At 37.9% G+C, this 26,092-nt stretch overlaps 1 protein-coding gene across 1 annotated transcript in view; it reads left to right on the top strand.

Annotated features, from left to right (window-relative positions):
- DCC (DCC netrin 1 receptor) overlaps positions 1–26,092 on the top strand; it is a 753,976-nt gene that overhangs the window by 715,298 nt on the left and 12,586 nt on the right. The window contains exons 26-27 of the mRNA XM_047086216.1: positions 418–573; positions 9,863–10,075. Coding sequence (XP_046942172.1) covers positions 418–573; positions 9,863–10,075 — 369 coding nt within the window. The remainder of the gene's footprint in view (positions 1–417; positions 574–9,862; positions 10,076–26,092) is intronic.

Below are 26,092 nucleotides of genomic sequence, written 5' to 3'. Positions count from 1 at the left end.
CCTGGGTGGCTCAGTCAGTTGAGCATCTGATTACTGATTTCAGCTCAGGTTATGATCTCGTAGTCGTGAGATCTTGCCCCGAGTCAGGCTCTATGCTAAGTGCGGAGCCTGCTTGAGATTCTTTCTCCCTCTACCTCTGCCGCTCCCCTGTTCCCTCACTCTCTGAAAAAAAAATAAAATTTAACTCATACCCTGGGAAGTTTGACATCTCAGAGTAATGTTCTATAGTAAGGTGCTGGAGGCGTGAGCTTTTTTAAAGAGAGACTTTGCGGAAAGAGAGGTAAGTAAAGGAACCTATAAGATACTATGAAGAGCATGCATGGATTTGAAGATAAGAAAGTTTAGCCATTTCCTTTCTGCTTCATAGGTGACAACATAAGATAAATAATAATAAAAACAACATTTTTGTTTTTGCAGCTGTCGTGAGTGCCATCCCTGTGCCAACTCTGGAAAGCGCCCAGTACCCAGGAATCCTTCCATCTCCCACGTGTGGATACCCCCACCCACAGTTCACCCTCCGGCCTGTGCCATTCCCAACATTGTCTGTGGACCGAGGTTTTGGAGCAGGAAAAAGTCAGTGTGATGCATTTTCCTTTCTTTTTATGAAGAACGAATGAATAATAACCAAGGATGTCTTGTTAAATGTATAGCATTCTGACATTATCATCCCTTGGAAAAATTGACTTTCCTCTGCCCTGGGCCAGAATCAGAGCACAGTCAGTCCTTCGGATCCTACCACATGCTTTTAAACTGATTCTCTAGGAGTCTTTCCACAGTACGCTCCGCAGACAATATGGGAAGTTGTGTGGAAACAAAGGTTAACCAGTTCAGTAAAACAATGAAGTGCCAGGTGCTTGAAATTAATACTTGCTGTCAACTAGGAAGTTAATAATTGAGTGACTATATTCCAACATGTTCTTGTGTAAGTGTCTGTTGGATGTATTTAAAGGTGTCTCACTGATTCCTGATGAACCAGTACTTAGATGAATGCTTTAGCTTTCTTTGGTTAAATCGGTTAAGCAATAGCGTTTCATGTTTAAGTAATGATTGTTGGAGAAAAAGATTTCCAGAGTAGTATTTCATTTGTTTTTGTTTGTTTGTTTTTCTGGTTTTAATAAGATAGAGTTGACATATAACATTATGTAAATTTAAGGAATACATTGTGTTGATTTGAGATACTTATTTATTGCAAAATGATTACCACCATAAAGTTAGCTAATACCCCCCTCATGTCACATAAGAATGGCTCCCTTTTGTAATGAGAATGTTTTAAATCTACTTTCTTGCTTTCAGGTATATAATACAGTATTATTAGTTATAATCACTATGCTGTACATTAAATGCCCAGAACTTAATCATCTTATGACTGGAAGCTTGTACTCTTTGACCAACATCTCTCTTTTTCTCTCTATCCCCCCAGCCCCAGGTAACCACCATTCTAGTCTCTTTTTTTATGAGTTTGTCTTTTTTAGACTCTACATGTAAGTGATATCATTTAGTATTTGTCTTTCTGTGCCTGATTTATTTCACTTAGGATAATGCCTGCAAGGTCCATCCAGATTGCTGCAAAAAAGTGTCCTTGTTTCTCAAAGCTGAGTAATATTCCATTGTATATAGGCCACATCTTCTTTAACCATTCATCCATTGATGGACACTTAGGTTGTTTCCATATCTTGGCTATTGTGAATAATTCTACAATGAGCATGGGAGTATGTACGTCTTTTTGAGATCTTGTTTTCATTTCCTTTGGATATATACCCAGAAGTGAGATTGCTGGATCATATAGTAGTTCTATTTTTAATTTTTTTAGGAACCTTTATACTGTTTTCCATAGTAGCTGCACCAATTACCTTTTCACCAACAGTGCACAAGGGTTCTCTATTCTCCACATCCTTTCCAACAATGATCTCTTGTCTTTTTGACAATAGCCATTGTAACAGGTATGAGGTGATATCTCATTGTGGTTTTGATTTGCATTTCCCTGATGATTAGTAAGGTCACATATTTTGACATATGTGTGAATACACATATATGTGTATTTTCACATATTTGTTGACCATTCACATGTCTTCTTTGGAAAAATGTGTATTCAGTGCTTCTGCTCATTTTAATCTAATTTTTTGCTATAGTATTGCATGAATTTGTTATATATTTCAGACATTAACCCCTTATCAGAAATGTGGTTTGCAAATATTTTCTCCCATCCCATAGGTTGACTTTTCTTTTGTTGATGGTTTTCTTTGCTGTACAGAAGCTTTTTAATTTGATGCAATCTCATCAGTTTATTTTTGCTTTTGTTGCCTTTGCTTTTTGGTGTCAAATCCAAAAAGTCATTGCCAAAATCAATGTCAAGGAGCTCACGCCCTTTGTTTTCTTCTAGGAATTTTACAGTTTTAGGTCTTAAGGTCAAGTGTTTAAAACATTTGAGTTCATTTTTGTGTACAGCATAAGAAATCCAGTTTCATTCTTTTGTATGCGGCAATTCAGTTTTCTCAGTGCATTTATTGAAGACTATTGCCCCACCATATATCCTTACCTCTTTGGCATAAATTAATTGACCATATATGCACAGATTTATTTCCAGGCTCTTCATTCTGTTCCATTAATCTGTGTGCCTGTTTTTATGCCTGTACCATACTGTTTGACTATCATATCCTTGTAATGTAGTTTGAAATCAGAAAGTGTGATACCTCTAGCTTGCTCTTCTTATCAATATTGTTTTGGGATCTTTTGTAGTTCCATTCACATTTTGGGACTGTTTGTTCTATTTCTGTGAAAAATGCCATTGGAATTTTGATAGAATTGCATTGAATCTGAGATCACTTTGGGTAGTACAGAAATTTTTAACAATGTTAGTTCTTTCTACTCATGAGCATAGTCATTTCTACCCATGACTATCTTTCCTTTTATTTATGTCTTCTGAAATTTCTTTTGTCAATGTCTTATAGTTTTCAATGTACAGATCTGTAACCTGCTTGGTTAAATTTATTCCTAAGTGCTTTTTTTCTTTTTGATACAACTGTAAATGAGATTGTTTTCTTAATTTCTCTTTCTGATAGCTCATTGTTAGCATATAGAAATGCAACTGATTTTTGTATATTGATTTTATATCCTAAGGATAGTATTTCATTTGTTTTAAGGAAAGTAGGTATGGAGAGAGATTCTCAATCTATTGGATACACCCTGGTGGTTTCTCCTATACCATTTGACTGTTTTTCTTTTTTTCTTCAAGCACAGCAGTTTAAAATCGATTTTATGGCTTTCTTCCCTTAGTTAGGAACAGGTGACTCAGCAGCTCATGTGAGATAGGATGTTTTGTAATAGATAAGATGGTAACAGAAATAAAATATATTTGTGAGGTAAGCTATATTTTTTCCAACCCAACAGGGACAGCGCTAAGAAATCATAAATCGTCTAGATGTAGCAAGGTTAGAATTAAAAGGCATCAAAAATCTGCCAAGAGAGAATTAGATTTATTTTCCCTTTTCTCACTGCACATCGTGTCTACATAATAGAGTTGTGTGCAAAAACTCAAGGAAAAATAATTCCCCAAACCATATCAAAGGGGATTAAACGAGGAAGATATGGGAAGCAAAAATTTCCAAATCCCAGGACAACTAGGAAAAGAATTCCAGTCAAATAATTCAGAAGCCACAAGGCCCTGCTTCTGCTTCTGAAATGTACTCTCCCCAGAAAGAAAGAGGGGATTATAATTTTAATCTAGCTTTCCCCTCATCATATCACTGTCTAGTGTTTTCTTTTGATTTCATCTACATTCTCTGACTTTAAAATGAAGCATGAGAAGAATGTGTAAAATGACCTTTAACTCTCCACCATAGCAAGACCAAGACAAGCCAAAGTTCACTTCATTTATTTTTAAGAAGTTAACTATTTTATTTGATTCATGATGTGTTCCTGTAGTTTCTTTTTCTCTTTTAAAGACATAGTTCTTTCTGAGAATTCAGCATCCCATTTATTCTTTCTTTTTTCTCTTGATTTGGTGCAACATGCAAAACTGCCTCATTGAATCACAGGGATAATTATTCCAAAAGTTAAATGTCAATGAAAGCAAAAATAGTAAATAATCTAGTATAATTTTCTCCTCTTTCCCCACCAGCCAAAATAAGTTACACGGAGAAACGCAATACCAATGGGATAGAGATACATATATTCCACCCAACATGAACTAGAGAATTCACAGGGGAAGGGAGGGAAGGGTGAATTGTGAACAAATAATACAATCTACCACAGATTACTATTCACCAGGAGGACTTGGGTGTGTCACCATTTCTCATTGTAGAGTCTATGTTTCAGATCATTCCACAGTGTGTGCATTCATTTCTTAGGCTGCCTTGATAAGGGACCATAAACCAGGTGGCTTAAAATGATAGAAATTTATTCTCTGATAGTTCTGGAGCTAGAATTCCAAAATCAAGATGTTGTCAAGGTTATGTTCCCTCCCAAGTCTCTAGGGGTGGATCCATCTTTGCCTCTTCCAGTTTCTGGTAGTCCCAGGTGTCCCTTGGCTTCTGTAACTCCAATATCTGCCTCCCTCACGTGGCTGTCTTCCGTCTGCCTGAAGAGATTGTATAGACCCAGACCTCTAAGGGCATGAATATTTGGGGGCCAGAGGGCAGACTTTTATGAATAGAATTGTGTCTCCCAAAAAGATATGTTGCAGTTCTAACCTCCAATACTGTGAATGAGATGTTATTTAGAAATGGGATCTTTTCAGATGTTATCAAGTTAAGGTGAGGTCATGCTGAATTAGGGTGAGTCCTAATCTAATATGGCTTGTATCCTTACAAGAGAAGGGACTCAGACACACAGGGAGAAGATGGCTATGTGACAACAGAGGCAGAGATTGGAGTGATGCATGCCAATCCAGAGAACATTAAGTGAACTACGACAAAATGTGTTTTTATTTGTGCTTAGGGACTACAGATTGGTTTATATCTGTGGTTACAGTCTCATGTACCACTCTGGTGCAGGACTTTGATAGTGGAGCAGGCTGTATATGTGGGAGCAGAGGGCATATTGGAAATCGCTGTACCTTTTACTCAGTTTTGCTGTGAACCAAAAATGCTTTTACAAAATAAAGTCTACTAGATATAAAGGAATGAATGAATGAATGAATGAGTAAATAAATGAATGAAATAAAGAAACATTTAGTCTCTTCAATAATTTTTAAAATTTTATTAATTTGTTTTAAAGTAAGGATTATTAAATAAGGGTGATTAGATAACTATAATATATAATATAAATATAAAATATATAACTATTATATTAAGTTATATAAAAAAAAGGATTCCTAACAGAGTGCTTAGCATAGTAATTTTTGAACTTGATCTAAAATCAAAAGGCATGGACATACCACTCCTGGCCAAGATTTTACAGGTTTTTAAAATATACATTCAGTCATACATCAAGTGGTTTTTGAGCAAAAGGAATGTGCAGTGCAAAAGGAATAGGAACAGATCTGTGTTTCCAAGTGATTACTTAGAAAAGAAAAAAAAATAAGCACCCTCTTTTCTAGGAAACTAAATATTCTCTAAATCACTGTCAGAACCAGTTAACTTCCAGCCATTCAGTATTGGCTTCTAAATGCCTTGGAGAACATTAAACACCCGTGTTCTTTCTCAAGCAGAAAACATTTCATGACTCTGGCTGGAGATGTCTTATTAGTCACCTTGAGAAACAACAAGTCACACATAGGAAAAGAAAAATCTGTGCCAAATGTGGAGACTCTCCTTCCTCCAAAGTTTTCTGAAAGACCTTCGAGTTGCACAGGAAATGAATCACTAAAACTCTGCCCTCAAAGATCCGCTGCTTTCTGAACTCAAAAATAAAGCTGAATTTCTCTCCTACCACAAGGAAAAGAAAAATACAGGATATAGTGCATTTGCATTACACACATTTGGTGATCCACTGATAAAGATTTATATATAGTTGTGACAGACAAATATCTCCTCTTCCTACTAATAAATTGTAGTCCTGTTCTTAGCTTCAATAGGCAAACCGTCCCTGGGAAAGAAGAAACAGTGCTATATTTTGAAAACTTCAACCAGTAGATAGTCTTGAGGCCCCATTTCTGCAAGTCACTATAAAATCGGTGCCACTATTTTCTCATCTTTGAAACAGGTAGATACTAGAGATTAGATGATTTTTTTTTTTACCATTCCCTTTAGTTTGTGTATTGTCATTGTTAATGAGAAGGCTGGTCACCTTCACCCATGTTATTTTTCTGTGGCAGCTCTCCCCCAAATTGGAAATCATATAATGGGACTTGACCTAGATAAAATCACAGACACATTGGAGCTAATGACTTTTTCTCTAGGGTCTTTGCAAGAATCCACCCTGTGAGGAAGGAACTGGGGTTACTCAGGAATTTTGCATGATGTTGCTCTGAGATTAATGAGGGAATTGGGTTCCTTAAGCATTCGTGTCTCAAAGTCTTTGTGTAGAGTTATTGGTGTGCTACATTTCTTTCAAATATTGCAATTTTAGATAGAAGAAAAATCCTCATTTCCATTTTCGCAATATTTTTGCCAGATACTCTGTAGCAATTATTTCTGTGTTGACATTAATTATTATAAAGTGCCTTGAAACTTGACTCTACTGTGTAATTGTATGCTATTTGTACAATGCATTCCCACTACTTCATCATTTGAAAACCAGTGCCTTGCCAGCATATATTTGATTCTCACTTTACTTTCTGAATTGCAAGGTGGCTATACTTTCCTGGGAAAAGAGAGGTTTTCTTTGCTTTCAGAGCTCTTCGCACATCTACATATCATATCACTGAGCCAGTTTGTTTCACACAGGTGTCTTGAAGCAGGCGCCTGAACTGGCCAAATGGGTTCATCTGACATGAGGGCTTTTCTCCTATGGAGCCATTGCTATTGCATCAAGAGTTTGGACTGCCTCAAACGTCAACCAGTTCTGAAAGCATTTCTTTTGCTCCACATAAAATAATTATGAATTGTCTATGGAGAATCTGTACCTTGCCCATTGTACTAGGTATTAAGCAAACTTGTCATTTTTGAACAAAACAGAAATAGTCCCTTGTGGATTAGTGATGCATTTCATCTCCCATTTCCACCTAGCACTAGATTAGGCACTTTCCTTTTCATAATGGTTGGTGCTGGAGATTGATTTCCCCAAGATCTTCTCTATCTGTGTGGAGCTCCCACTACTTCCCTCAGATATCTTCCCAGTGCAAATCATGGTGGCCACCTGAAGACCTGGGATGGAGGATGGGGCATGTGGAGAATCTGTAATTTTAGAGATGCCAATGAGCAATGGCACTAAAGAGAATAGGAATGGGAGTGGCCACAGAACATTCGGTGATGTCATCAAAATTCCTGTGAAGCCTGAGGATTTTGAGAAACTAAATTTTAGAAGACTAAAAAAGTGCATGCAAATTTTATTAAACTTAATGTCACAATAATATTTTAACACAGATCTTTTTTATTTCAAAAATGTAGAAGCAATAGAACAGGAAAATATGAAGGATGGAATAAAGAAGCATATCACACAATATATTATTATTTCTCTAATGGTTAAAGCAGTTTTTAAAATATATGGATTTATTACAGTCCATCTTCAATGGAATTACTTAAGGCAGATTTCTAAGGAAAATTATGAAATTTCTTTCCCTGGAAGATATGGACCTGTAATAAAAACTAGCCCATTGGTGATGAAGATGGACCCAGGTCTGGGCTCCTACGGCTGCTTCTCTCTGATCTAAAGCTAAGAGATACTGTATTTTTATTCAGATATTGACCATTGGTCATTTTCTCCTTTAGATTAAATATGAGTCCAGAGTAAAACAAGCATAATTTTCTTTATCTCTAAAACTATACTGTCAACCATCTAATTACATAGTTTTTAAAGTTTTCATTTCTTTGTTTGTTTATTTGTTTGTTTATAATCTCTTTGCGCAACGTGGGACTCAAACTCAGGACCCTGAGATTGAGTCACATACTCTTCCAACTGAGCCAGCCAGGGGTTCCTAAGAATAGGAAGGAAAGAGAAACAGGTGTTCTTGTATTCAATCAAGACCGTGTAATTTGAATACAAGAACACCTGTTTCTCTGTCCTTTATATATATTTTTTAAGATTTTAAGTAATCTCTATATCCAATATAGGACTCAAACTCACAATCCTGAGATCAAGAGTCACATACTCTACTGACCAAACCAGGCAGGTGCCCTTTTCTCCTTTATGTTCCTACAAATAATTTAGCTCCTAATAAACACCTGCCTGAAGTCTCCATCCCTTCTGCCCTTTTGTGAGAATCCACATCACCAAGGATTTGCCTTAATGTTTTCCTTTGAGCCCCACCTTTTAATCTTGATATTTTGCATGTATGCACCCCTCCTCTCCATGATAGGACTTCCTAGCCTAAAGAGGAAGCACTTCTCCTCAAACTCCTCTTACCCCCAGAGTTCTCTCCAGTTTGCTGTCTTGATTACATTTTCTTCGAAGAAATCTTTTGTCAACTTTTCCTGTTTACTAGCTCTGGTTGCTTTATGGCTACATCCTGTCCTCATCCAACCCTATGTCTCCCTGCCTTCATCTTTGAATGGGGTAAGCCTGGAGGCTTCTCAGTGACCCAGAAGACCTCTAACCTTTCTGAATATAGAAAAATGAGTTTTAATATCAAATACCCTCTGAAGGCACATTTCACTTCTGCATATCTTTAATATAATGTCTTGATCTTTGGCATCTTTAATCTCTACTCCCTTCAGGATTATCAAGTTTTCTTTCTAGCTCCTCTGCCCTTTGCTGACCTCACTGAGCCTCCCAGAGAGTTGTCTCAAAATTATCTCACAAACTAATTATCTTGAAATATTTCCTGGTTAAAAATTCTCTTTCAAAGTGAGATATTATCTCCTATCATTGCATTTTTCCCACTTACCCAATAGAACTTTCTTTAAAAAAAAAAAGTCATCAGAAATACTCTTATTTCATCAACCTTATACCTCCTATCCAGCTCTTTTCATTTACAGTTTCACCTGGACCTGGTGATTTTGAACATGAATGATAAAGTCAAGTCACAGTGTCCCTAGCATAAGAAACTGTCTTGCCAATATGTTAGTCTGACTCAACTGTGGTCTCTGGAGAAAAGGTGTGTCTCTGTATATAAAAGTGTCCAAATACCCAACGGCAGTCGCAAATGACTATGTGAAACGTCTTCAACTATAGTAATCTGACTGAAAATTGCGAGGTTTGCTGCCAAAGAGGAAAAATTACAATCCTGCATTCAGGCAACTTGTTCCAGCAAAGTCATCTCTCATATAACTTTTTAGCTGGATGTGCTTCTTTTTTGTTTTGGAAGACAATGATAGTGGCTATTATTTGTATCATTTTATTAGCAATGCCTTGAACACCTGGTAACTCTGATTTGTTTGACAGTTGACATGGCATGTTTAAATCGCAGAAAAAATTGGCATATTGGCTGGCAGATAATAATGCAGCTGTAGCTGGGTTTGGGATATTGAATTTCACTGGCATTGCTCCTTGTGAAAGGAGAAATAACTCTTTTTTCTTGCTTCATCACTTATGATTACAGGGCCCCGCCAGTTCAGGCAATAGAGTCAATGCTGTGTATATTTTACTATTCTTCCTGCAAGATAGATCCCTGTCCTGCTGGATCTATAGCCACTGTTTAAAGGGGCGGGGCTGCTATATCCCAGAAATGTATGAAGGGAGAGGAATGAGAATGTTCATAACTAGAAGAAAAGATTGTCCAGATCCTGACTTCTTTCTCTGAATTGATTCAGAGGCCCGTCAGCTGACTTAGGGGAAGCAAGCTCTGTCCTGGAATAATGAATGGCTTTTCTTGTCTCCATTGCAGCAGTGAGTGAAGGACCAACCACCCAGCAGCCACCCATGTTGCCCCCAGCACAGCCTGAGCATCCCAGCAGTGAGGAGGCACCAAGCAGAACCATCCCGACAGCCTGTGTTCGACCAACTCACCCACTCCGCAGCTTTGCTAACCCTTTGCTACCTCCACCAATGAGTGCAATAGAACCGAAAGTCCCTTACACACCACTGTTGTCTCAGCCAGGTAAAATGCTCATTTGTTCATATTTAAGTAGTTGTTATCCTTGGTGCCTCTACTTAAGTGCATGAGGGTTCCTGAGAAGGCCGGGTGCAATATATCTGTTCACCACTGATTGCATGCCCAGTATGCTCCTGTCTGTTACTGATGTTTATGGAACAGCTCTTAAGTACCTGCCTTGGCAAGCAACTGGATGGTTGTAGGTGCCCTTCATTCCTTTGAAAAGTTGTTCATTGATCCTGAACCCTGCTGGACAATTTTCTGGTTCATTAGTCTGCCACGTGGATCCTAGAATTTAAGGCTAGACTCCAAGACTAGAGGTAAAAGTACAAAGGTCTGAAAAGCCACTTTTTTAGAGATAGGCATGTAATCCCATTATTCTGCTTTGTGCCTTTCAGCAGTCATCTTCTGGAAGTTCTTATGTCACTGTTCCAGGGCCGGAAAGGAGTATCAGAACCAGGATAGAGTCCAACTTCTTAATTTTACGAATAAAAAAACCCAAAAACTTATATAGCAAATAGAATCTCTGTGGTGCCTATGGTATTGTGCTTTATGAGAAATACATATGTGGTCATTCAGATGACCAAAATATATTTCTCATATATATTAGGTCTTCCTCCACAGTTTCTGGGCACTCTGGAGCTCATAGCTCCCCAAACCCTTAGAATTTCCTTAGTGATAAGGGGGTAAAGGTGTCTTTTATTATGTTGATGAACATGACTTTTTTTGTGTGAACATGACTTTTGGGTACCCCCCCCAAGGGTGGGGGCTGGTTGCCAGGAGGACCAACCACATAATTACAGGGTTGGAACTTCAGTCCCACTCCCAACCTCCTGGGAGGAGAGAGGGGTTGAGGTGGAATCTACCAATGACCAATGACTTCGTCAATCATGACTGTGCAATGAAACCTGAATAAAAACCTAAGAGGGCAAGGTTTAGAGAGCTTCTGTGTTAGTTTACATGTGGAGATTTGGGGAGAATGATGTGACTGGAGAGGGCATAGAACTTCCGTGCCCTTTCTCCATTCTTCGCTCTATGTATCTCTTCATCTGGCTTTATCATATCCTTTAATACACTGGCAAACGTGTTTGCCTGAATTCTGTGAGCCACTCTAGAAAATTAATCACACCTAAAGAGGAGGTCGTTGGAACCACCTGTAGCCTGTAGCTCAGAAGCACAGATAGCAGCCTGGAGCTTGTGACTGGCATCTGAAGTCAGGAGTGGGAGGCAGTCCTGTCTGGTTGAATTCTTAACCTGTGAAATCTGATACTGTTTCTGGATAGATCATGTCAGAACTGAGTTGAATTCTTAGATACTCTACTGGTGCCTAAGAATTGGTTAGTGTTGGTGGGGGGACACACACCCACACACCCAACACTGGAATTAGGGAACACCAACCTTAAAGAATGCCTTTCTAATAAAATCAATCGGCATAGATGATAACCAGAGTCCCCAATTCCCAATGCAGTATTCAGTTTATCACTTCATCTGGCATCCAGTGGTGCTAATCCAGAGCTCCTTTTTGTTTCTGTTAGGGATTAAGGGGGATAAGGGATGGCAGAGAGGGAAAGAAGAAGAGGAAGGAGGAAGAGGAGGAGAAGGAGAAGAAAGAAGATCAACAGACAGGATGAAAGATAGGCCAATAAATAGATAAGTAGATACATAAAGATAAAGAACTATGTAGTGCTTAAAAGTATTTGAACTATTGGAATAATTCTTAACAGGCCCAATATATCAAGCATAAGAGAATAAAGTTCAATGGTTCCAAGTAATTAGAGGCGGCCCCCTTAATAGACACAGTTGGATTGGTCAACCTGCTATTTGGCAAGTATGTTTAAGTTTCTGTCACTCAGATCCATACCTACAGTAGTTGTAGTCACTACATTAGTTTATAAGCCTCATGATGACTGCAAAACTAGAAAAAATACTATTGTGATTATGACTGTTATCTTAGTATTAAGAACATATTGTGTTCCTGGTACCATATAAATTGATTTGTGTTCATGCCCTCTGGTGTTCTTCCTTCCCTGTGATATATGGTGTGGATGCTCTGCTACCAGACCCTGGGAGGTGGGTTGGAGCACAGGAAGGATTCCATCCCTTGGGATGTATGGATGAGGTCTTCTCTGACACATAGGCTCAATGGAGGTCATGACTTCATTTCACAGGAAACAGATCTTCAAATCCAAAAGAAGCCCACACCAGGATTTAAAGCAGATCTGTATTGCCCAATCCCCTCTCCCATCCCCCACATCTATGCACTCCATGCACATTATGGGGAGAGTCTGCTACTTTATAGTGCCCTGAAACTACGAGGTCTTAGCTAATTGAGACAAGGACAAGTATAAAGGAAGCAAATTCATTTAATGAAATTCCTGCATCAAGAGCACACTGACTGGTGATTTCTGATTGCACTCTTCCCCACTGCAATACCAACCAAGAGAATAGACCTTGGAATGACTGGTATTCAGGATAGATAGCAGGTAAACTGCAACTATTAACAATAACTAACTCTTTAGTGAACATGTGCTATATGGCTGCCATGCTTCTGAAGACTTGTAACAGTACATTTGATCCTCAGAAAAACTTTGTGAGGTAGCTACTTTCTTAACCCCATTTCATGGATACAGAAATTGTGACACAGATAATTTAAGTAGCATAGTTAAGTGTGCACAACTACTGAGTGATGAATCTTCTCCCATTCAGTTTTTTTTTTTTCTGACTACAGAAAGCATGAGTTCTGAAATTTTAGGAACTCATTTGTACGTCTTAGCTTGTGTCTAACTTATTTAATGACAACAGCAAAGGTAAATTTTTTTTTAAAAACTTATTACATCGGGGCGCCTGGGTGGCGCAGTCGGTTGAGCGTCCGACTTCAGCCAGGTCACGATCTCGCGGTCCGTGAGTTCGAGCCCCGCGTCGGGCTCTGGGCTGATGGCTCAGAGCCTGGAGCCTGTTTCCGACTCTGTGTCTCCCTCTCTCTCTGCCCCTCCCCCGTTCATGCTCTGTCTCTCTCTGTCCCAAAAATAAATAAACATTGAAAAAAAAATTTAAAAATAAAAAAAAAAACTTACTACATCAAATCAGGCCAAAACTGCTAAACAGAAAAAAAAAAAAAAAATCTGAAATAATTTTGAGTTGAGGAATACCAATTCCTCACAAGCCTTCTTCACTCACATTTTAATGAGGAAACATAAGAGGTTTAACTGTTTTATGCAAAAGAACACCAGTTTTATAACACAAAAAACTAATGTGCCAAAGCACTTTATACTGTTAACTATTCTCTCTAGTTGGAAGTAAAGATCAATTAAGTAAAGATTCACATTGAAAAGAAGGCGAAAATAAAATTCTGAAGTCTATTTCACATGAAAATTTACTGTGGCAGAAATATTTGTCTTGGAATACAATGTTTGGAAATCAACCCATGCTCCAGAGATATGGTAACAAAGAACCCTAATCTTAGAAAGAACATCTGACAACAGACAGAATAAAGCAATGGCATTGTTATTTACTCTTTATTGTTTTCTTCCAGTTACAATATTACCCAAGCGACCTTAAACAAAGTCTGACACAATGTAGGATAAATAAGTGTATTGTGTCTTTAAAAGATGGGAAATAGAGTCCTTTCTGCTTTCTCTACACCTCTTCTCTCAAATAATAAGCATTTCTGAAGAAACATTCTCTGATCTAATGCCATGCGGGCAAGAACTCGTTTTCTTTTATTTCCATTGTACACTTAAGAGCCTTCTTTTTTCTTAAACCATTCTTCTTGTTTTTATTAAAATGATTTCTTAAAAACCATCTCTTCTTTCATATTTTCCGATATCTTGGAGTTTTTGGTTGATTGTATATTTTCATGGTTCTCCTTTAAATGTCACCCTCCCCGCCCCCTCACCTTGAGGCATATCCTGCCATCACTTTGGAATTATTAAATGCCTTTCCTTTTCATGTTTCTCCTTCATTGTCTCCCTGTGATTCCTGTTCATTTCATAATGTCTTACCTCATGATTTTCAAATAAGTTCTTCCTGCATTGCTCCTGACACATGGTAAATAGTATGCTTTTAAGAAAGGGCTGATGTTTACTTATTCTAATAGAAAAAGAAAATTAGCAGACTGACAAATGTATTAGCTGTGACATTAACTACATGCTTCTTAGCCTAAAAGATGAAATACTTAGAGCTTTCAACAAATTTTAATTCTAAGAAAATCATTACTTTAGTCAAACTGATTGATGAAGTAAAGTCATTCTCTTGTCGGCTTAAAAAAAAATACCTGAAATAATTTTACTCTGGATTTCACAATAAAGGACTGCGTAATTTTAATGAATTTATCTTTACTCACTGCGAGTAATTACTTCAGAATATGGTAATGTGAGGCATTGCCATAATTTTTAAAGATCACACCAAATGAGAAGCTCCTTCTGCTTTGAAACCATTGAAATTAGGATCAAGGAAGAAACTCATTCCCTACTCATATTCCTGTGTGTGTTTTCTAAAGGGCAGCATGATTGATCTGTGCCTCAGTTTGACTTCCAGTAAGGCACACAGAGTTGTGGTTGCAGGATGTGAAGGATACAGCAGCACATACTATGAGTAACCATCTCCACGGAGTTGGGGAGACCTTTGCAGTATTTTTATAGTGAGTGGTAATTAGAAAGTCATCTTGTTGTCATAACGACTGAAATTCTGCCTACCTGAAAACACCGATTCATTCCTTCATTTATTTTTCCTTTCCACCTGCCGTGTGAGAAATTTAGCTTACTAGGCTAGAGTATTTTATGGCATTTCTCACAATTTCATCATCACCTCGTGATAAAGTGGTTCCATTTTTTTTAATGCTCCACAGTGAATAACTGTGCGGTCTTTACACATTTCAGGAAGGCTACCATCACTGCACTTTGCAAATCACAGATGTGGACATATAAGTGATTTGGCTTCATCCCCTTTCAGGTTAAATAGAAAATGTTTGATGGAGTGTTGTGCTTATGGCATTATAGATCTGACACAAATTCTACAAAGGGCCAAGATAGGGTTGTTGTTGTTTTTTCTTCACTAGTTAAAAATGCCTTTTAGCTGTGAAGTGATCAGCTGCACTTTAAATGAACCTGGATTAGGAGACCATTTGTCTTCTGAGACTGTAATTCTAAAGAGAGAAAATCTGACCTCTTAAATCGTGACTTCTATACTAAACAGCAACTGTTTTCCAACATTAGCCCCCTGGAGTTCTTGTATCTCCCTAAAGGGGTACATGTACTTTATTGGCCTCTATTTACACATTGCATTTCTACACGTTTTTATTTACAAAGCAAAAACCTAGAACATTCTGATCTTTTCAATCTTCTAGGAATCAATATGTCAGTGGACATGACAAGACCAAAACTCACTTCATTGTACTACGAAATTGAGTTTGATTTTTCCTCTGCAAATTGTGGCATGTGCTTCAATTTGTCTGAGGACAGAGGACAAGGAGTGGGTGGAGGTGGCTGACAGTGGACAGAAAAGGCATTCGATTTATATTTTATGGCTGGTTGGGAAATCATGTGCTCCTGCCATAACCTGGTCTTTTTGACAGGCCTCATTTCAGTAAATATGCTATCACACAAAACTGCCAATAAATTACTGTAATACCTTAATACAATTGCATTCCCTGAGCCACTTGTAGGCCACCATTGGGGGTGTTCATCAAGGATACCACATGAGTGTTCCATTCTGCTGGAATTGGTCACAGGCAGAGGTCATGGCAGATCAGACACTCTTAAACAGGTGAAACAAGAGGGTCACTTTTCAGGCCGGTGAGGTCAAATAAATCATTTGCACAGCTAAGTAGGAGAGATGGGTTGATTTGAAGTTATTGGGGTCAATACCAGTCCATTTTAGAGAGGAAAATTACACTCACTCCTGTTAAACTTCATCTCGTATGTAAACTCATCTGTGTTTGTTTTTGTTTGTTTGTTTTTGCAGGTAGCTCCTTGAAATTGTCCTGTCCTCATTCCTAACAGATTTTGTTTTTTAATAGATGAAATCTGATTTGATTTGGTCTAGTCATCCTTAATTATCCCTTAGTAAAATGTAAGTCAAATTTGCCTTATGTATCACTAATGTTTGTGACTCTGGAGCCTAGTTGGTGTTTTAATAAAGTACTATTTATTCTAGAATGGGGTTCCACTATTTAAATAGGAAAGAGCTTTTTTAATTGCCTCCAAGGGTGGAAAATGGTTGCTAGAGGAAACACTAGGAGTTAGTCACGTGACTGGTGTCTCATTTATAAATGACAAAACCGTATCCTAAAAGGTTAAGCAGTTTGCCTAAGGTCAACAATTGAGCTAGTGGCCAAGTTTAAAGAATTCAGAGAAATAGAACATTGAAGGGAAACAAAGGATTTTACTTAACTTTATTTAACTAAGAATAGTTATTCTTAGGTCAACTTCCTTTTTCCCTATAAGAGGGCCTTTAGGATGATGCTAGTTATTAAATATCCTGAAGAAAGAACTGTTTTATAGAAGGTAGTTTGAGTTATTTAGCTTAGCATTTGAGTAAATGTTTTATTCCTTCATGTAGGCTAGAGGGAGGAAAGGAGTTCTAGCAAGGGTAGTGTCCACCAGGGACTGAGGACTAGTTCCTCTCTGCTCAAACTCACCTGTCCAACCTGTCAGTGTCCCTTCTCAGGGAGGTAAGGAACCAGGGAGCTGATATCTGTTGTTTTCTGTACCACACATCACAGATAGCCAGGACTTTGGAGTCCAGTGATAAAAATAAAGAACAATAAAAGGAAGTGTAACATGAAGATAAAAGTTAAAACACATGAGAATATTACTCAGAATGGGGGTTAGAGAATGTGAGGGTCCATGAGAATGAAAAACAAACAGTTGGCATTTCTTTAGAATTGCAAAATCTATTGGCAGGAGGGGGTGAATGACCTCAGCTGAGTCAAAATTTGACTTCATTCAATCAAACGTTTGCTCGCTTAAAAAAAAAAATATATTGCACCAGAAGTGGTTATATCATATATAAAATTGAGGTTAATTATAAACCTAATACAATTAAACTCTGGGGTTAAAGTATTGAGTTACCACCTACATAATCATAAGAGAAAATGAAAAAAAAATCTATTTTCAAAACTTTGTTACGAAGTACACTACATAATTTGAAACACAATTTAAGAATGTCCTTGGAATTTTGCTGGGAGTGGGTAGCCTCATGAGTGCCAGAGAATGACAAGGGAAAGGATAGCAATAGGTTGTTTTCAAAGCAGGAAACATACGTTTCAGATTTCCTAAGAACATCAGAGGTCACATGGTTAACTACTACTGTATAAATTTTGTTATTTATGAAATATCTTGAGGACCAAAGTGATTTGTTAAATAAGCTTATGTGAGGGGCACCTTGATGGCTCAGTCAGTTAAGCATCTGACTTTGGATCAGGTCATGATCTCATGGTTCCTGACCTCCAAGCCCACATTGGGTGAGCTCAAGCCCCATGTTGGGTGAGCCTGCTTCTCTCTCTCTCTCTCTCTCTCTCATCTCTGTCTTGCCCCTCATGGGATTCTCTCTTTCTGTCTCCCTCTGTCTCTGCCCCTCATTCACTTGCACCCTCTCTCTCTCAAAAAGTAAAAAATTAAATAAGCTTATGTGAAATTAAAAAGTTAATGCTTTAGATTTTACCACCTTTTATACTTTATAGTTTCACATTTCCAAGTGAATTCATGCCTACCGGAGAAGTAACTATAATCATTATTGATGAAGAGATAGACATTCAGAGAGGTTGAATAACTTGTAACTTCTCGAGGCTCATGTGCCATTATCCTTGGGACCTTTACATAAATCACCGTGAACCCTCAATAAATATTTATTGAGTTGATCAGAATAGAACAATAAAGGTAAGAGCCAGAAAGTGACTTCAGGTCTTCATTTTCAAGTTGAATGATGATTGTAGGTGAAGCAAAGCAACTAGAGAATTGGCATAAGGATTAGGTAAGCTGAAATCATTTCCAAAATCACAGTCATTTGTTCATAAAACATTATGTTCTGAACTCTGAATAACATCTTATTCTAACAGTGAATTAAATTGCATAGAGTAGAGAAAACAATAATGAAGCACCACCCCTGGAAAGTATTCACTAATTTAACATCCATACTGCGGTGGGGAATAACGTCTGCTTTGTTCATAAAAAGCAGGAGTGCAGATCAGTGGAAATAGAGTCCTGAGTCTTTCCCTTATGTCAGTTTGGGTATAATTTTGCTCCCCTGAATCCTATTTATTCTCACCTGTGAAATTTGATAGGCTTTCGTCTTTAAAGAAGAATGAAACATACAAAATTCTAGTAAGTCTTAATTACTGCAGACATAAGGATAGATATTCTCTCTGTATTTTCTTTTTCTTTGCTTTGTGAAAAAGTATGAGTAAGAGAAAGGTTTTCACTCAAATGGATTCTGAACTGCATAGTGTGCATTGTAAGTATTCTAAGTTATTTGACAGAGTTCCTTATAGTTCATCAATTAATACCAGCTTCCAGTTGCTTTGTTCAGGAGCCAGGGGAAACTTTGAAACAAATGAAAAGCGTTCACATAAACCTCTGTGTTGATGGACTCCTGAAAATGTGCTGTGAAAAATCTAACACGCTGAAAGCAAAAGCTCTGTGATATTAAAATAAAGTGAGAAAACCATTGTTAAAATCATCTAGAGCTCTACTCCTTCTGAATGTTTATAATGTTTATCTTACTGGCAGGGACTTAGCAGAATTCAAGTGGCCTGTTAAACAGCCTGTGTATTTCATAGCTAGGTGGATGTTCTTATTGCCAGTCTGCTTATCTACTGGAACGTCAAGACTCTCCGTAAAGAATGTCCTTATCTTTTGTGGTAAAGGAATTCTAACAAGCTGCTGCCACTTCTTCCTCTTCTTCCCCTTTCCTCTTCCTCTTTGTACTCTTCCTCCTCCTCTTCCTCCTCCTCCTCCTTCTTCTCTTTCCCCTCTTTCTCCCCCTTCCCCTTGCCCTCGTCCTCCTCCTCCTCCTTCTTCTTCTTGTGAAAAACGATAAGCAAGTCCTATTGATTTGAAACCAAGAGACATATTATGACATAATTGCACAGAGGCTTATAGGAATTAGGAGTAATGATAATTACAAGGATGCTCTTTTCACATCGACACCAAAGTGCCCTCCTTAAACATCCTTCTTCCACATTCCCCATTCTCTTACCCACTTGTTTGTATCTCTGTACTTCTATGGTCACCTGAGCCGTGATTTTTAGTAGAAACAGCATATTTCAAACTATAGTAATGTGTTGACCTAGTCTACCTTTCAAGGCTGAGATTGCCAGTTTAAACTTGAGTTTCAGTTGGCGTTGCATTTAAAATTGTAGTTCTTTGTTTATTCTCTTTTCAGCTCTCTGGAATGGTGCGTCAGTTAGTTCATAGAAATAGGCTGCTTAGTACAGGACAAAAGGCAGGACAGTGGTGGCATGTGATGAGGAGTGTACCCCAGTCTTCCAGGTCTCTTCTCTGGCTGGAGCCAAATGCAACTGAAAAAGCATTTACAGGAAGAAAATAAGAAAACTCTAGGACCCAGCTTCCTTGCTCATTGGCTGGGTTAGCTTCAAATAAGTAATTTAACCTCTTTATGCTTCCATTTTTCACAACTATAAATGGCTCAAATAAGATCTATTCTGGAAAGGGTTTGTTCATGTAAACATGAATTACACTAGTTAAAAATGTTAGCACTGAATCCAGCAGCTTCTGATTTGATATAAGCTGGAGACCACATTGCCTTATAAGTTGGGCCTGTGGAGTTGCCAACAACTTAAATTCAGAAGCTATAGGATCATGTGGAAGCGGGGTTAAAAGTAAATTTTAATGGTTTCGTGGCTGGTGAAACAAGATCTAACTCCTGAACGTTGTATTTCACCACAAGTGTGTGCAACAGAGAAAGGGCAGCCAGTGAACTGAGAGCCCTCGCATGAAGACAGAATGGTGAACAAACAAGAGTGGCATAGGGACACCCGGGTGGCTCAGTTGGTTAAGCGTCTGACTTCAGCCTAGGTCATGATCTTGCAGTTCGTGAGTTTGAGCCCCGCATTAGGCTCTGCGCTGACAGCTCAGAACCTGGAGTCTGCTTCACATTCTGTGTGTGTGTGTCTCTCTCTACCCCTCTGCCACTCACGCTCTCTCTCTCTCAAAAATAAATAAACATTAAAAAAATTTAAAAAAGAGCAGAGTGGCATCTCAGAGCTGCCTGAATAGCATTTCCTGAGTCTAGAGAGAAGCACGGCCTTTCCAGTTGCATAGGTCTTGTTCTCAAATTATAAATATATCTGACATCCAGGAAGCTCCCACCAGCCCCTTTAAATGACGAAACTGCATCAAATAGCATTCCCCCTCCAATTTCTTAATCTGTGTCTCCACCAACTGTTATGAAGGCCCATTCCTCAAACCCAGTAAGGATTTATGTCCAAAAGGTAGATTTGATGGTCATGTGCCTGACTTTCTTTCTTAGAAACACTACGTTTCCTGAATTCCTTCCCAGTTTAATGTGACTAAAGCCTATGGAATTTCCTAGATCCCAGCTATTAATATCTGACTTAGCTATTCCCTGCACTAACCCTCTGGAAAGAAAAAACAGGACAAGGAAGGGTAAGAAATGAGGATGAGCTGGGTGCCTGGATGGGTCAGTCAGTTAAGTGTCTGAGTTTTTGTTTTGGCTCAGGTCATGATCTCATAGTTTGTGGGTTCAAAACCCTCATTAGCACAGAGCCAGCTTGGGATTCTCTCCCTCTCTCTCTCTGCCCCTCCCCTGCTTGCACTTGCTCTCTCTCCAAATAAATAAATAAATAAATAAATAAAAGAAATGAGGAGCAGGAGTTGAGCTATTGAAAGTGGGAAAAAGAAGTTATTTCTCACTGAACATATGTAAAACATTACTGACACCTTTGTCTTCTCATTTACAAATAATATATTTCGTCTTATTAGGAACACTGTAGTGAGATTCCATTTTAAATGTGATTTGACATGTCAGTTTTTAATTGTAAACTCTCCATAAACATGACTATCTAAAAGTACTTCTCAAATTTTATATGCCTGGGAATCGCCTGCAGATCTTATTACAATGCAGGTTCTGACTGAGTGGCTCTGAAGGAGAGCCTGCAATTCTGCGTTTCTAAGAAGGTTTCAGAAGATGCTGATTCTTTCCCTCTGTAGCTCACATTTTGAGTACTGAGGTTCTAGAACATATCATGTGTCCTTCACCTGCAGTTCATGGAAGAACTCCTGGGTTTGGTAGTGCACGTGAAATTAAATTCACCTGTGTGTGTGTGTGTGTGTGTGTGTGCGCCCTCGCGCGTGCACATACATTTTTCCCATTGAGTGGGTTTATAGCTTTTGTTAGTCTCAAACTGTTCATGATATACAGTAAGTTAAGGGCCACTTAACCCGCAACTGTGTCATCATCTTGCATTTAGGCTCAGCTGTTTGTGGTGTAAACCACAAAGTGTTATTGTTTTGCTTCATTTTGTGTTTTAGACCAATCCAAAAGCCTTTAGTGGAGTAACTTTGTGGAGTCTCAGGCCAGGAGCTGAACGTTTTGGCCCTGCTCAAATGAAATTCTGCAAAATTAAGTCATTCACTTTCTTGTACAAACACCTGGGGCCTTAGTGCATATCTCTCAGTGCCTAACGAGGAATTAGATTAATATTTTACTATCTTAAAAGAGATCCCGCTTCTGAAACTCTCTCTTCTTTTGTCGTTATTTAAATGAAGACTGGTAAGTAAGATTCGTAACTGTCTGTGATGAATTTTCTCCAGAAGCGGAGGTTCTGTGGGAAACCGTAGTGTGTTGTCTTTTAAGGAGGTCGTCGTAATCTGTCCGTGGCATCCCACATTTCTGCTGTGCCACAGAAAGCACTTCAGCAGAGACCGAATGATTACACACACATTTCCTCAAACGGTGACTCGTCGTTCAATAAAGATTTCAGATTCAGCCAGTGTCACACCAGGATGACTAGCATATGAAATCTATAAAAAATGTTTTACAAAATTTTTTGGTGGTAGTAGGGTAAGCGAACCTATAAACAGTGGTAATATAAATCACAGAGAATGGGAGGTAATAAAAGAAATGTTTATTTGAGAAGTGAGGATGTATTATATGATATCCTGAAAAATATCATCACAAATCATTTCTTGGGTACTAAATAATTCTAAGGAGTAAATATATGTTTGAGAAGGCTTTATGATAGTACAGAGCAGGTGGGAAAGAGGGGAGTTTTTAAAGAAAAAGAACGCGTTTCTCCAATAAATGAGCAATTAGTCCCATCCCTCTGTGCCCCCTCTTTCTCATTTTCCTCTCCTCCTGGACTCTTTCTTTTTCTTTCTTTTGTATTAGAAGGTTCTAGTGGTGTGTCCGCCCCACCCCCATCACAGCTTCTTAATTTAAATGGTAACAGGTCCTATACAAGCAACTACCAGTTCGTGAGTATTTGAGAAATTGCAGATCAGAGAGAGGAATAACGATAGAATATTGAGAAGTACCATGAGAAAAGTGCTTAAAAATTTTTAATGTTTTAGAATTTTCCGCACATATTTACCTTTCTCCTTGTGCTCCCGGGTTAGACAGATGGTACAGGACCCAGTTCCTGAAAACTAACCCCCTGCCAGGTGACGGCTACATCTGCTACGCAGGCTCTGTCCCACTCTGCTGCTCCCGCTCCGCTGCTCTGTCTTCCAGATGCCATACAGTCAGTCCCTTCCTAATTAAATTAATGCATTTAATCTCAGATTTGATCTCTTTATTTATTCTATATGTAGTATGATTCTAACAAAATATTTCACACTTACATGCAAACCAACATTTAAGATCATAATAGACACCACTTTTCAGTATTCTTTACTAGCACCATAAAGCCTAATAAGTGCTGGGACCCAGTCAGTAGATACTCAAGAAGAAAATGAACTGATTCTAACCATGGTGATATGTTTGCGTGGCGATATGTCTGACAGTGACCATTAGCAAGCACTTAGTCATGAATTTGCTATGTCATATAATCTTCACAGAAACACAAAGAGGAACATGGTGACTTATGAGGAACCTTGGGATCAAAGAAGATAAAATAGTTAATTGCATGTTACATTGTATGGAAATGGCAGGACCACGATTTGAACCTAGGACTTTCTGAAACCAAAGCCTATTTTCCTGAACAACTATATTATAATCATATACATAAAGGGCCAATGATTATATGATTAGTAATGTCACAGATATACACACTCAACAATTTTAGCATCTTCTTTAACATGTAAAGAGAGAGAAAGGTTATTTTCTCCAGAGATATGCTAATACTATTCGATGACACAATACTCCAGATAGGTTCACAAGAGGAAAAGAAAAAAAAAAGGACTTTTTAAATTTCTGTTTTCTCTATGTATTACTTATATTTCCATTGGCATTTGTCACATTTTTTTCATTTTCCTTTCCAATTATGTATTGATTACATATTTTTCATACTTGAATTGGCCCAACACATCCAACCAGAGAAAGTTTATTTCTCATTGGAGACTAAAATAAATATCTATATAGATTTCAAAACCCAGAGATACTGCTATGGGCTTATTTCTTAACCTATTACAAGATATCCTATAGCCCCTTTTTTGGAACTAGCTTCTAATCATTTTCTAGATATGAGATATTCGGAAACTTCATGCTGCAGAACATGTCACATATTGAAAACTTTATGAAACATTGCTTAGGAACATATTTTCCTTATAAATAATTTCCCATATATGGGCTTGAAGAGGTCTTCTTTTTGGCCCAGCATGACAAAGATTCATCAGAATTTTTCATTGACATTTTGTTCCACTATAAATAAAGAATAAAATCTCAATTAACTAGTAGCTTTGGGGAATAGACTGTTCTCAGGAAATTGCATTTCTGGATGGCTCAGGGTAAAATACAAATTATTTTATAATAAAAAAATGTTTATCAGTTAGAAATTCTATGATAGCTATAAACTCAGGACTGTGGAGATGCCATTCTGCACAGGCCTTGTCCGTAAATCCCACACCATCTCTGTAAAGTAGCCATGTCTTTTCTATGGAATGAACCCAGAGTATAGAAGAGTTGAATGACATCTCCAAGGTTACAGTTACTAACGTGCAGGGACAGGATGTACGGCTGCATGGCGGTAATATTCTTTCCCTGATTGCTGGAGGATCACAAAAGTATACCAGGAAGGAGGACCAAAGTGAGTAAAAAAATCCCAGGGATGAGAAAGTACAACATGTTTTCAGAATCTACAGGTAAATCTCTTTTGCTAAAGAAGATGATTCCTAGAGTAATCACAAGATAATAAGCTAGAAAAGGGCAGAGTAGTGACTTAGGAGGATCAAATGGAAAACTGAGATTAAGATAGAAAGTTTGTAATGTGGATTGATGGAAGTGAAAATAGATGAAAGAGACAGCGGCTGGACTTATCTTCCAAAAGAAGAAACAGGCAATTGAGTGAATAATTGGCTATAAAGAATGAGGGAGAAAGTGAAGTCCAAGGTGGCTCAGTTGTCTGAATCCTATGTTTTGAGGACCACAGTTATAAACAAATGGAAAGAGGGAAGTGAGTGAGACGGTACTCTCTGAGAGGAAAGGGAGAGTCAGAGAGTAGAGTTTGCTGAGCACGAAGGGGCAGGAGACATCTAAATGCAGATAGACTGTGGATGTGGGAAAGTGGTAGGAATTCAAGAGGGAGTCACAACTGAAAAGTGGATCCTAGAATCATTTTCAGAGAGGTGAAAGTTTTAGTGTCTCATAGATAGATGACAACTCCCAGAAAAAGAATTTGAAGGAAAAGAAGAAATTTGAAAAATGAAATTTAAAGTAAATCTGCATTTTATGAGGGAATAAAGAAAGAGGTACCAGAGGTAGGATAACAATGGTGGTATCATTTTTAGAAGCCAGGAAGGGAGAGAATTTCAAGGACAAGGCAGTTTTAAATACAATGGTTCCTTGATGCAAAGTTCCCATAGTTCTTTTTCCCTTCTAATATTTTATTATAAAAATATTAAATGCTCAGAAAAAATTTTACAGTGAACTTCCCTACACCCACTACCTAGATTCTATCAGTAACATGTTTTTTTCTATTTTTGCCTCTTATATATCTATTCATCTATCCATCCACCTTAATTTTTGATGCATTTCAAAGGACATTGCAGACATCCATTCACTTTACCCCTAAATACTTCAGCAAGTGTATAAGATGCTGTTGTGTTTGGAGTATTCCATTGATTTGATTGTATAATCATAAGGGAAAAAATAAAAACTATAGTATTTGTACAGAATCAATTGTAAGAAGTATCCTGGTTTCAGGAATATTTCTGTGAATCTTAGAACTGAGAAAACATAACACCAACAAATCCTGTAGAAAGGTTTACAAGGCAAGATACCTATTAGGCTGAAAAATTATGATAGTATTTATGACCTTTATATCTGACATTTCTATAGATTGGTGAGGTCAAAAGCCAGATGTCTGAGAGAGCCATGGTGAATAAATAAATAGGTAATGTGCAAGATAGACCACCCCTAAAAATATGGCAGCAAAATACAGAAAAGAAATTGATTTCTTGATGGAGAAAATGGAAATGCTCACTTAAGCTGGTTTCCTTAATGGCACACATGTTCTTTTGGGTGGAAGCGGTGATGGCTTTTAACTCTGACAGTTGAAAATATTTTTAAATTATATGATCATTGACTTATATGATTGCCTCATTAACTAATTAAGTTTCTCTAAGGTTTTAAAATGTTCTTGTGACATGAATACTATTCATGTTGTGCTTTGGTCAGTCTAAGAGGTATACTTGTAAAAGTTGGAAGAGATTGGGTTAATATGATAGTTCACTAACCCCAAAACATAATCTGGAAGTTATATTTATGGTCACAGTGTCTAGATATCAATTTGTGTGTGTGTGTGTGTGTGTGTGTGTGTGTGTGAGAGAGAGAGAGAGAGAGAGACAGAGAGACAGAGAGGCAGAGAGACAGAGACAGAGACAAAGA

This window comes from Lynx rufus, unplaced genomic scaffold, assembly GCF_022079265.1.
Source record: "Lynx rufus isolate CCGP_SWC_20201006 ecotype Redwood Valley unplaced genomic scaffold, mLynRuf1.p SCAF_20, whole genome shotgun sequence".
Classification (NCBI taxonomy): Eukaryota; Metazoa; Chordata; class Mammalia; order Carnivora; family Felidae; genus Lynx; species Lynx rufus.
This window is presented reverse-complemented; position numbering and strand designations above follow the sequence as displayed.